Source organism: Myxine glutinosa, chromosome 8 (assembly GCF_964187855.1).
Source record: "Myxine glutinosa chromosome 8, kmMyxGlut1.1, whole genome shotgun sequence".
In the NCBI taxonomy this organism is placed as follows: Eukaryota; Metazoa; Chordata; class Myxini; order Myxiniformes; family Myxinidae; genus Myxine; species Myxine glutinosa.
Genome location: NC_136268.1, coordinates 66,701,293 through 66,713,902, shown reverse-complemented (window position 1 = coordinate 66,713,902; position 12,610 = coordinate 66,701,293). Strand labels below are relative to the sequence as shown.

Genomic DNA, 12,610 nt, shown 5'->3' with positions numbered 1-12,610 from the left:
ACTTCTGTGACTCACTGGGACTGACACAATCTGTCAATTTCCCGACCCGGATCTCAATCAATGGAGCATCTTCTCTTCTGGACTTGGTTATGACTAACTTCCCTGAAAATGTCTGCTGCTCTTCTTCTGCTCCAATCGGCTCATCTGATCATGTGCTTGTTAAAGTGGACATCTCTCTGACCATTCTCAGAGAGCCTCCTCAGCCTCGACGAGTCTGGCATTTCACTCAGGCCAACTGGCATGGTCTTCAAGCAGCCATCAATCATCTGGACTGGTCTCCCATCTCTACCACCTCTGACATAAACTCATCCTGGGAATTCTTCCAAAGTAAACTGCTCTCTCTCATGCACAGATTTATCCCATCTCGTCTTCAGTTGTTATACCCTTCCTCCCGTCCATGGTACACAGAATCTTGTAGTGAGGCTATTGCCCAGAAACAACTTGCTTTCGTCTCCTGGAAAGCAAATCCAACGGAAGGAAATCTCATTTCCTTTCACAAAGCCCGAAACAAGTGTGTGTCCACCCTCAGGGGAGCCAGGAAACAATATCTCTCCGTTCTCAGGACAGAACTCTCTTATCTGTCTCCCTCTTCCAAATCCTGGTGGCGTCTGGTCAAATCTGTTTCTGGTGTTTGTTCCCCCTCCATCCCCTCCCTCACCTCAAACGGCCACACGGCTGACTCCGCGCATGAAAAAGCTGAATGCCTCAACTCTGTGTTTGCCTCTAAATCTTGTGTCCCAAACCCATCCCTCTCTGTACCCACCGTACCCAGTCGTACCCAGCTGCTCCTGGACTCGGTGTCCTTTCCTCCTGACAAGGTGGAAAAGTTTCTGTCAACCCTCGACTCTGATTCTGCAACTGGACCTGACGGCATCAGCCCACGGGTCCTAAAATCTTGTTCTTCCGCTCTTTCACTCCCTCTCTCTGTTCTCTTCACACTCTCTTTTGCTCAAGGTCATCTGCCATCTGCTTGGAAATGTGCCAACATCACCGCTTTGCACAAAAAAGGTGCAAAAACAGATCCCAGCAACTACAGACCAATCAGCCTTCTCTCAATTATCAGTAAAGTCATGGAATCCATCATTGCTTCAGAAATGAAATCTTTCTTCTTCTCCAATGGCTTGATCTCTGATCATCAATTTGGTTTCAGACCTGGTCACTCCACTCTGGACATGCTGCTACTGCTTTCTCAGCAATGGATGGAGGTCCTCAATGCCAAACAGGAAATTAGAGCTGTCTCCCTTGACATATCACGTGCCTTCGATACGGTCTGGCACCCCGCTCTGCTCACCAAACTCTCCTCTTTTGGTATCCATGGAAATCTCCACGCATGGCTGGCGGACTTCCTCTCTAGTCGTAGTCAACGTGTGGCCCTGAATGGGTTTCTCTCATCTCCTCTTCCTGTTCAGGCTGGAGTTCCCCAAGGCAGTGTTCTGGGCCCTGTGCTTTTTCTGGTCTTCATCAATGATCTCTCCGACTCTCTTGAAAATCCTCTCTATCTCTTTGCTGATGACTCTACTATCTGTCCCTCCATTCTTCATCCCTCAGATCGGCAGTCTGCAGCCTCCTCACTCTCTGCAGAACTGGACAAAATCACAGACTGGGCAAACAAGTGGAACATGTCTTTCAATCCTGACAAATCTCACACTCTTATGATGTCTCTCCGAAAAGACCGACTGGACAACCCTCCCATCTACTTTCTGAATAATCCTCTCCAAGAAGTTCTGTCACTCAAGCTTTTGGGTCTCACTATCTGCCATGATCTCTCCTGGGAAAACCACATTTCAAATCTGGCCTCCAAAGCCAGTCGCCGACTGGGCATCCTCCGTCGTGCGAAGTCCTTCCTTGGCACACCTGAGCTCCTCACCACGTACAAGGCTTTCATCCGCAGCTCAATGGAATACTGCTCTCCCCTCTGGGCTGGTGCACCTGCCTCACACCTAGCTCGTCTTCACACTGTTGAAAGCAAAGCATTCAGAATCATTGGAATCTCCCGCGATGAAGCTAACTCCACAGGCCTCTCACTCACTCACCGCAGGCAGGTTGGTGGTCTTTCCGTCTTCTACCGACTCCTCTCTGGCCTTGCCCCCCCCAGCTCTCTCTGGGCTCTGTCCCGCAAATATTCCTACAGGTCGCACAAGATCTGCCTGCAACCCTCTTATGGTTAAACTGCCAAAATCAAGACTCTCTGCTCACCTTCACTCCTTCATTCCTCTTTTCTCCCGCCTCTGGAACAAACTCCCTCACTCTCTTCAATCCCACTCCTCCCTCCAGGTCTTTAAAACAGCTGTTCACCACCATCTCTTATCTTCCCCCATCCAAAACCTTGATCTTTTCTATCCCCGATAATTTCACCCCAATTCCTCTTTTTGAAATACCAACTTCTGTCCTGGAAGTCCTTGGTGTCCTTGTGTTTTATACTTCTCCCACCCCCTCCCCCCCCCCTTCCCATGCCTCCTCCCCCCAAGCCCTCTCCCTCCCACACATCTCCCTGCTCTTAAATGTTGTGTGCTCTCAAGTGTTTGTGTGCTTCCCATTCTCTTGTCTTCCGCTCCCTCTTTTTATATATTTTGTTTGTCTGGTTGATTTGTTTGTGAAGTAAATGTCAGCTCTTTCACGAGCCTCGATTCAGTATACAAAAACAAAAACAAAAACCAAAAAAAAACCCACCAAACTCCCAACTAAGATGGCAAGGCAAATGACTTGCTCTGTTATTACCTCACAGGGATGGTATAAAGGGTCGTAACCTGGATGACTGTACTGGGCTTCTGTGATAAGACTCCTCCATAATCACCTTTTCTCTTGTCTTTTTTTATTCCTCCAGGCTCTCAGCATTTGTGCTCAAGTGTTTTGCACAAGCACAAGCATACATGTATATTGACAAAAACTTAATGAAAAAGACCTTGAACTGGCTGCAGTCCCAAAAGACCCCAGATGGAGATTATCAGGAACTGGGCCGCTTGCTCGACTCCTCCATGCTTGGGGCCTCCTCAGGCTCAGTAGCCCTAACAGCCTATGTTGTCACCAGCCTAATGTCTAGCCCAAAGCTAGAGGTGAGCTGACATGTTGTTCAGTCTCCCTTGTCTATCCATTACTAGCTAAGTTCAATTCAAAATGGTGAAGATGTATCATCGGTTTGTTTTGGCCAAATATTTTCAAAACGTATTTTCCATGATGCGTTTTACAATACATTGAATGCAACAGAAATGGTCGATCTGAGCATGTCGGCTTTTGATGGTGGTTATTCTGCTGCCCAGGTCGCAGCCTCCAACATTTCAACGACCATTGACTACTTGGAACGAGAGTTTGAAAAGGGTATCGAGGACAGCCGAGTTCTTGCCCTCATCACATATGCTCTGATTCTTGGAAAGAGCAGCAAGGCGAACTCTGCACTGGACAAACTCAACTCTCTCGCCACTCATGAGGGTGAGTCTGAGTCATTGTTCCTCTGTTGAGGGGGTAATGAGTGATGCATAAGCAGATTATCTTCAAACAAGAGTCAAAATGATTTGAAGTGAGTATTAAAAGTCAAAATAAAATATCCCATATATGTCATAAAGGTGGTGGAATTCTCATGACCTGAAGGACGTGTTCTTTGCTAGTATGCTACAATTATGCCACTGGCAACTTAATTTATTTCCAACTTTTATTTTTTTCAGCTCTGTCAAAGTAAACATTTGTCAAAGCAGTTGCCATGTCGGAGGACTTTACGGTATTCTGTTTAGAGGTCGATCCGTCACGCCATTATTGTTGCTGTTGTCTCCATTTACTTCATTTGGCACAGGATTGTTGTTTTGTTGTTCGTCTCTGGATCTCCCACCATATCAAATGCTACTGTATCTCAACACCCATCTTCGACAGATATATCTGCTGGTTCCCAATAATAGGCGATTTTAAAAATGACGTAATCCACCACAGAATGCTCGGTGCGCATAAGCTGAAACCACTAAAAATAGCCATCTTCAGCGGAAACCATGAAGTATATCATGTGTGCCAGACAAGGATTGGTATGTAAAATGGCTCACAATGCTTCTAAAAGAATGATAGACTTTGAGAACATTCTTAACTTGCATAAAAAGCTGCTAGATTGCAGCTCCCCATACTGAAAACTCCCAAGGCCGAGTGGATAGGTACAAGACCTGAAGGTTCTATCATCACCTTTTATCTTGTCTTTTTTATTCCCCCACTTGGACATACCACAAGAAGGAAAAAAAACACGAGTAGACATCAATGTACTTTGTTTACATGGATACTGGGAGACAATGGATAAATACCATTTGAATTGGGGGTTTTTTTCTCCAAGAGCAAGACGTATGGAAGAGCAAGAAGGGGTTCCAAGAATCATGAACTATTGGTTCAGATGGGAACGCTAAACAGGCCAATCCAGATTGTCCCATATTTGCTTGTACTCATTTAGGTATTATGAGGCCAACGCCTCACGTTGGCACCTTATCTTTCACAAACAGTAGGCTATCCAAATTCCCTAATGGTTTATAATTGAGGGAAAGCTGCCCACATTGTAATAACAAACATGTCGCAAATCTTACTATAATTCACCAAATGTCCGTCCGTCTGTCTGTCTGTCTGTCCGTTCGAAGGTACCGTAAAAACTGCTGAACCGATCCCAACGATATTTTGGGTGGATAATCCTGGGATCTCCAGGAGTAAAATAAGCTATTTAGTTTTCCCAATTTCAGCTTTTGTCTCCAGCATTCTCAGGTTTGGACTCCCGCATAACATTCGCGATCGCATAACGTTCATTGTGACGATGTTTTCATTGTGACGATGTTGTTTTCCCGGGTGCCGCACAAACGGCTGCACCGATTGCTGCATGGCTGCACCGATCGAACTCGGTGACCTCGGACAAAGACCTTTTATAAGGACACGGGTTGAATCCCTGCTTGAGAGAATTCTAACCCATTTCAACTGAAGGAAACATACGTATCGGGAGTACCGTATCGGGAGTACATACGACATAGCGATTGTGAACACGATTTATGGATCACGATTCACGATCACGATCATCGCGATCATAGTGTATCGATCACTGTGGGACATTTGGTGAATTATAGTAAGATACTGTTTAGATTTTGATGATTTGCGTGTGATATGATTTAACGGATGTTTATATGAATCGTTTAAAATAAAAAAGCCTTTAATTTCTGGTGTTTTACCTTTTCATTTGGGCCTGCCAATTGAAGCACTGCCCGTAGGGCGGGTACCGTTGCTAGTATAACTAATATGAATTCAAGATCAATTAGATCCATGTGGCAAATAAAGGTCTATTTTTGTTTTCTCGCCACCATATGTTTTGAAGGTGGAAAAATGTTTTGGAAAAGCGCAAGTGTGGAGAAACAATGGCACTGGCAACCAACTGCATCTGGGGTCGAGACTGCAGCGTATGCTTTGCTGGCCCATCTCAAGCTTGGTCGTGTAGCTGAGGGTGTGACCATAATGAGATGGCTCGGGCAACAGCGGAACCATCTTGGAGGCTTTGTCTCCACTCAGGTTAAGGCCAACAACAACCTTTTTAAACTTTACTGGTGAAATGCGAGAAAAAAAAAGTATATCTTGAAGAAAGAAAGGAGAAGGTGACCATGAAGGACGAAGAGGAAGTGTGAAAAATATTATTTGGGAATTTTGGCCGTTATATTGATAATGGCTACCATTTAATTATGTTCTGAGATTTAAAAAAATTACTTAAAATTATATATATTTTTTATATCCCCTAACACAACTTCCAAAAAATTGGCATTTTAATTGATCGACGCCATGTTTTCTGCAATGTATTTCAAAACATTGTTTTGGCCTAATGACAGCAGTGTATCTGGAATTGTCTGATGTTTATTACAACTTCAACATCGAGTTTACTCAACAAAGATTTCATTCTTGTATATATTGAATTCATGCATTCTTACATTTACGTTACATTTCGTTGCATTCTTGTAATTCTGTCATCGGTCGATTGTCTCATTTTAGGACACCGTGGTTGCCCTCGAAGCCATGGCAGAGTTTGCAGCCCAACTGACTGCAGGGCGTGGACATCTTGACGTCTCTATCAACACACCGAGCATGAGTGCACCCGCAACTTTTTCCATTGACCAAAACAATTCACTTGTCCTGCAAAAGTCTGAGGTGTACATGACTTGTTTATTGTTGACATTGTAGGCTTTGTGCAGTCACTGTCTTATTGTTATTATGCAAGGATAACATTGGAGCAATACTGCTCAGAAACCTGCACAATAGTATCAATGTCAATATACACAGGCCAATCATAGTGTGGAAGAGAGGGATCGCCGTTTTTGTCGTGAACTCGGGTATGACCTTTTCATGACCTTTCTTTCCATTTGAAACAACTTGCTGTCTTCCGTTGATTCGGAAGAGGTGTTGAAAGAACCCGGATCACTGTGGGTCTTGCAGACAGGTCATCGGGAAATCAATAACATTGCTTGGATACTGTTGCTTGGAATGGACATATTGATAAGGCTTCATTTTGGATGAGGCTTGCTCATGTTGGTTGAATCTTTGTTTGTCCTTTAAGATGATGGTATTTTTTATTACTTGCAAAATCGAAGATTTTTCAAGTATATTGGTCGGTTGCGTTTGTGATTCTGTCTGTCTGTCTGTTTGTCTGTCACCGACCTCCAGGTCACAATTCTAAACCGATCGTCACGAATTTTCACCAAGTTGTATAGGTCGTCCCAATTGAGAAGCCTATTGTTTTGGGATCAAAAGGTCAAAAGGTCAACATAGGCCAAAGGTCACCAACTTTGACAAATTTATAAAATCCTCAATTTTCATCCGATTGACTTGAAATTTGAAGAGGACTTGCATATCTGGTCACTGAATTCAACCCCCAAGTATATTTGAGGTCAACATAGGCCAAAAGGTCAACATAGGCCAAAAGGTCAACATTGGCCAAATTTCTAAAATCACCAATTTTCATTTGATTGACTTGAAATTTGAAGAGGACTTGCATATCTGATCACTGAATTCAACCACCAACTATTTTTGAGGTCAACATAAGCCAAAAGGTCAACATAGGCCAAAAGGTCAACATAGGCCAAAAGGTCAACATCGGCCAAATTTCTAAAATCTGCTATTTTCATCTAATTGACTTGAAATTTGAAGAGGACTTGCATATCTGGTCACTGAATTCAACCAAGTATTATATTTTAGATAAACCTAGGCCAAAAGGTCAACATCGGCCAAATTTCTAAAATCACCAATTTTCATTTGATTGACTTGAACTTCCAAGAGGATTTACATATATGGTCACTGAATTCAACCACCAACTATTTTTGAGGTCAACATAGGCCAAGTTTTTAAAATCCTCAATTTTCATCTGATTGACTTGAAAATTGAACAGCATTTGCACATTGAGTTACTAAATAGGGAAACTAACTAATTTTTTTTCGTCAAATGGTCAAAGGTCAAATCAAGGTCAACCTTTCAAAATCAGAATTTTTCATCTGAAAAATCGTCACTTTTCTACCTATTGACCCGAGCTTTGATCAAGATTGTCAATTTTAATCTTGATGAAATGGACAATTTGCTGTATCAATGGAATTTTTTTTTCTTGGGGGTGGGGGGCGGATTTTGCAAGCATCGTGCTCCGCATGACGTCTTCTTGTTTATTTATTGCTGGAAGGAAAAATTACTCTTGTTCTTTACAACAGCAGAAACGACAATCCTGAGATGCCTGAATTCTGATAGTTTATATGGAATGTTTATGATAATATACCAAAGCCTCAGGCCTAGCCGAGTAAGCTTGTTGTTTCCTAAAATTTGCCAGAGATAAGTGTATTCAAACTTTAAAACAGTGATATGCAATAACTGCAGCAATGGTGCAAACTTGTTTTAGTATCAAAAGCAGTACCACTATTACATCAAGGTAAGATAAACCCGGAAGCTCCCAATGTGGAAATTCTGTGATGTAAAAAAGGCACTCACACACAACACTTTTCCTTTTTTCCCTCAACATAGGGCGGTATTCAGTTCTTTGTTGGAATTAAGGACATTATTCATAAAAATAACAAGTGAAATGTCATTGGCAAAAGTATGTTTATTACTAATGTGAATTCTGAAAACGAGCTCTCTTGTCGAGATGTGAGTACGTGGAGGCAAATTTGGGCCTAGCATCACTGTCACATTGAATGTAATGTCAAAACCATAGATGGTAGTCCCTCTGAATGCCCCTGAAATTGCTTGCCTTCTCTCCTTTATGGTCGTTTTTTTAGTATTGTGGATGGGGGTGATCATTTGTGATGACTTCATCACCACAGCCTTCGCCTCTCCCTCCACTTCCCCATTGCCCTTGGAGATGTTTTCATAAATCTTCAGTTTTAGAGGCAAATAAATTAAAGTACTTTTGACTAAACAAATGTTGTGTTTGTTTTAAATATTTTGCAGATTGCAGTTTCAAAAAATAGCAAAGATCTTACTGTATCGGTGGAAGCAAAGGGAAAGGGCAGTGCTTTGGTTCAGGTATGTAGGTACAGTATAAAGATAAGATACACCATATCTCTGTTTCTCACTCTCTCTCTTTCAAAATTATTGCACAGTTCTGAAGCTTTTGCGCTCAAAATATTTATGTGAATGGAAGTTTAATTGGGATTTTTTTGTGATTACTTCCAGCTTAATGTGCTGTACAATGTGGATCCTGCAATTGCACAGTTCTGAAGCTTTTGCGCTCAAAATATTTATGTGAATGGAAGTTTAATTGGGATTTTTTTGTGATTACTTCCAGCTTAATGTGCTGTACAATGTGGATCCTGCAAAGAAAACCAAGATTGATGATTCTGCACAGAATGAGGTGTTTGATCTCAGCGCAAATATAATTGATGACGGTGAAGACAATAACCACATTGCTGTGAAAGTCTGTACAAGGTAATTACAAGTTTGTGAAGTTTTTGTTACAATGGAGTTTGGACAGATCTCACTTTCTTCAACTTTACATAATTGGACAACGAAGGGTTGGATAATTAACTTCATAAAACTAGACAATTACACGGGTGATTTAATAAATTTGAGAATTTTCCACCAGTTGAACAGCATCCTCTTCAAAATTGTTTCATTTTTTAAGAGTAACTTATCACAGTAAAGAGTAACTCTTTCAAAGAGTAACTGAATTCCCCATATCAACAAAAAAAAAATTTTTTTTAACCTGCTCCTCCAGGACCCACACCTTGTTCTAGTAACCCCTTGTGGTTAAACTCCCAAAATGCAGATGTTCAGCACACCTCAACTGTTGTTCGTTTTTTTGTTTTGGTCTGTCTGCTGGCAATCAAACAAAATTTGAAATCATTCCAAACAGGAAACTTGCTATTTTGAGGATGACATAAAGGACACAAACAACAGGCATGAATAACTAATGTAATGGGTTACATAAGGTGGTGTAAAAGACGCTGCATCCATCTACACTGATAAACTTCAGAATTTTTTTTCTGTAACCTTTAAAATATTTATTTTATTTCTATTTTATTATCTATCTATAATTCCAGTAATCTCTGTCTGTACGTTTGTACGTTTGTACGTTTGTCTGTGACCGCTGTTTCTCGACAACCACGGGTCCGATATACTTTTAACTTGCCAGGTATATTGCTGGGGACCCGAGGATGTGCCTTTTCAAGGTTTCATATTAATCGGACAATTACTTACCGAGCTATGTCCAAAAAACGATTCAACCAATCAGAGAGCAGCGAACGATCGCGTGTGCCGAACGTGGCGGACACACTCTGCCTCGGATGGCACATTTGAGAGCGTATTCATTTATTTCACGTTTGCAAACTATGTTGGCGCTATGTTGGCGTTAAACGATGTTTTAAAACTAATAAAAACGAATTTGCGATTCATTCGCTTTCCTGCGCGTTTGTGCACGCGATGGCGATTTCTTTACCAAACTCCGGAAGCCGTTCGCTTTGGACCAAACCATTGCATGTAAATAGAGGGGGGGGTTCTGTGGTCGTTGCGAATGGACCAAACCATTCATGTAAATAGAGGGGGGGGATTGTCACTGTACTCGCAAGCCGTTCGCCGTTCGCTTTGGCGTTGCGAATGGACCAAACCATTTCATGTAAATAGAGGGGGGGGGATATAATTTTAGATAGATATATAGTACGGGCATATATATAGTACGGGCATGCCCTAGTATACATAAACACGATAGAACACAAATGCCCTTCTTTGCACTTTCAAAAACATTTCATTCAGCAGGACTTGGACAAAATATTACGGCATTATACATCTCGATCAATCAAATTTCCGACTCAGAGGCCCCACCAATGTTCTTTTTCTCAAGACTGAGGGGTAAAGTATTCTATGAATGCTCGTTTGTCTTTTTAGCTCACCTGGAACATCGTTCTTGGCACAATATTGATATTTGGTATGTTGTTACTAACGTTTGTTTACTGCATTAAAAAAAAATCGGGGCTTAAGGGGGACTACAGGGGGTCAAAGTGGATCCAGCTTTAACCCCCCAAAATAGGAATCTGCTTTTTCCTCTGAAACTACACACGCAATTCTGATAAAACTTGTCCACAACCTTCAAGACCCATGATATACCAAAGTTTGTTCACGGCATTAAAAAGAAAATCGGACCACGAGGGGTCTACGCCAAAATAGGTATTTGCTTTCTTCTAGGAAACTACACACACAATTCCAATGAAACTTTACCACATCCTTCACCACCAGTGGTGTACCAAAGTTTGTTCACGGCATTTAAAAAAAACTGGGCCCTGAGGGGTCTACTGGGGGTTTCCGCCCCCCTCCACCGCCCCCAACCCCCAAATAGGTAATTTTTTGTTTGTTTAAAGTTTTATGATTACGTTAGTATGATTGCACATGCTGCCTTGTCTTCTTGCTACCATTGAAATTGGTTTAAAATACTGTGATACTGTTTAAAGTACCTTTAGGCCGTGTAGTATACTGATTTATTCCACCAGGTGAGTGCCCAGAGGTATTGCCCCTATTTCTTTTGGAAACAGCCTTCTGGAGACAGATAAATTCCACTCTTCCCTCCAGGGTTTCAAGTTTGGTGGTGCACCACCAACTCTTGCCATCTTCCATCTCTACCCGCAATCTTTTCTACCTCCACTAACCTTACCAACCCTCTTACTTGTAGTTTGCAGTGTTTCATTCCCCCTTCTCTCTCCTCATTCCATGTTCATTCATTCCCTTGCTTATTGTGTTTAACTGTGCTCCACTGCCAGTACATTACCTTCTTATCCTCTTTCATCTCGCTTTTACATGAGCCTTCACTTTTAACACAAAAACCAACTGTGCGATTTACAGAATTTACCAGTATGTGATGAATTGCATATCACTTGAGAAAAAACGAAAAATCCATCCGAGTAAAAATGTTAAGAAAACAATACCAACATGTTCAGTTGGTTTTGGACGAAAAGGAAGGTAGCATTCATAATCAGTAATTATATTGGCGATTGTGTTTTTCAGATCTTGATTAATCTTTAAGAGGGGTGGGGCAACATAAGTCTGTGATGAGCAATCACGTCTTTAGGTGATGGTTGACGCAGGTGTGGAATAAGTAGATTGGAAGCTTGGAGAAATGGGTTGAAGTAATAGGCCTGATGTAGACTTGCCCATTTCCTGTTTTGTGTACAGTCGAAAAGATAAAACCAATAGTGGAATGGTGATGTTGGAAGTCAACATGTTGAGTGGATTCTCTGCAAGCAATGATTTTCTGAAGCCAGATAGTGTGAAGCGTGTGGAGGTCGAGAACAACAAAGTTAGCCTTTATTTTGAAGAGGTGAGTTTTTTTGAGTATTTACATGGTGCTAATTCATTCTTCTTCATATTGAAGTAGCTTCTCTTTCTCGAACTGTATTACACTGTAGTGTACCTCGTTTTGAAATGTTGACCTCATCTTTGGTACTTCTGATATGAATCATATTACCTTTATATCACCTTTCGGAAAATTCAACCTGTCCATTAATTTTCATCATTTGCCAGCATGTATGATTTTTCCACGAAACGTTTTCGTTTAAGCATCAGTATCATTGACCTATCAAAACATCCAGGACTTTACGGGCTGGCTGGACATTTAAGTCAACCACCGAGATCTCTGTTGAAAGCAATATGGTTATATGACATCCCTGATAATCTATTTTTTTTAAAACTTGTTCCTTGTAGGTCGTGAAAAACACAACATGTGTGACTATCCCAGCAGAGAGAATTAATTCCGTGGGCAACACTAAAGATGCAACGGTCATAATATATGACTATTATCAACCCAGTAAGTACTTCAATGGAGCTGCGCATGCAGCATCAAAGTTTCTATTTTGTATTTCATAACCATTTTGTGATAATTGAATTGTGAGATAACTTTATCCTGATGAAGAAATCAATGAATGAAAGTGCACCTGTGTATTACTTGTCAGGCCAAGAATTGTTCGTATAGCTCTCTTACTTGATGGAGGTTTTTAAAAACTCATTGTGGATAACTCATTGTGAAACTTGTACATATATCATATGCCGGGTGAAGAAATTAGGAGACATCAGTGTACATTTTCACGAATTACTAGGTCAATGGGCAAACGACATGGTATATATTAATATGCGATTCGAACCTGCTGTGTTTCCTACATCATGG

The 12,610-nt window shown here is 41.4% G+C and overlaps 1 protein-coding gene across 2 annotated transcripts in view; it reads left to right on the top strand.

Annotated features, from left to right (window-relative positions):
• The window catches only part of LOC137432558 (CD109 antigen), a 166,083-nt gene that overhangs the window by 152,527 nt on the left and 946 nt on the right, over positions 1 to 12,610 (top strand). For both annotated transcript variants that reach the window (XM_078783356.1, XM_078783357.1), the window contains exons 26-33: positions 2,825 to 3,053; positions 3,258 to 3,426; positions 5,318 to 5,508; positions 5,980 to 6,135; positions 8,413 to 8,487; positions 8,750 to 8,889; positions 11,623 to 11,767; positions 12,151 to 12,253. In XM_078783356.1, coding sequence (XP_078639482.1) covers positions 2,825 to 3,053; positions 3,258 to 3,426; positions 5,318 to 5,508; positions 5,980 to 6,135; positions 8,413 to 8,487; positions 8,750 to 8,889; positions 11,623 to 11,767; positions 12,151 to 12,253 — 1,208 coding nt within the window. The remainder of the gene's footprint in view (positions 1 to 2,824; positions 3,054 to 3,257; positions 3,427 to 5,317; positions 5,509 to 5,979; positions 6,136 to 8,412; positions 8,488 to 8,749; positions 8,890 to 11,622; positions 11,768 to 12,150; positions 12,254 to 12,610) is intronic.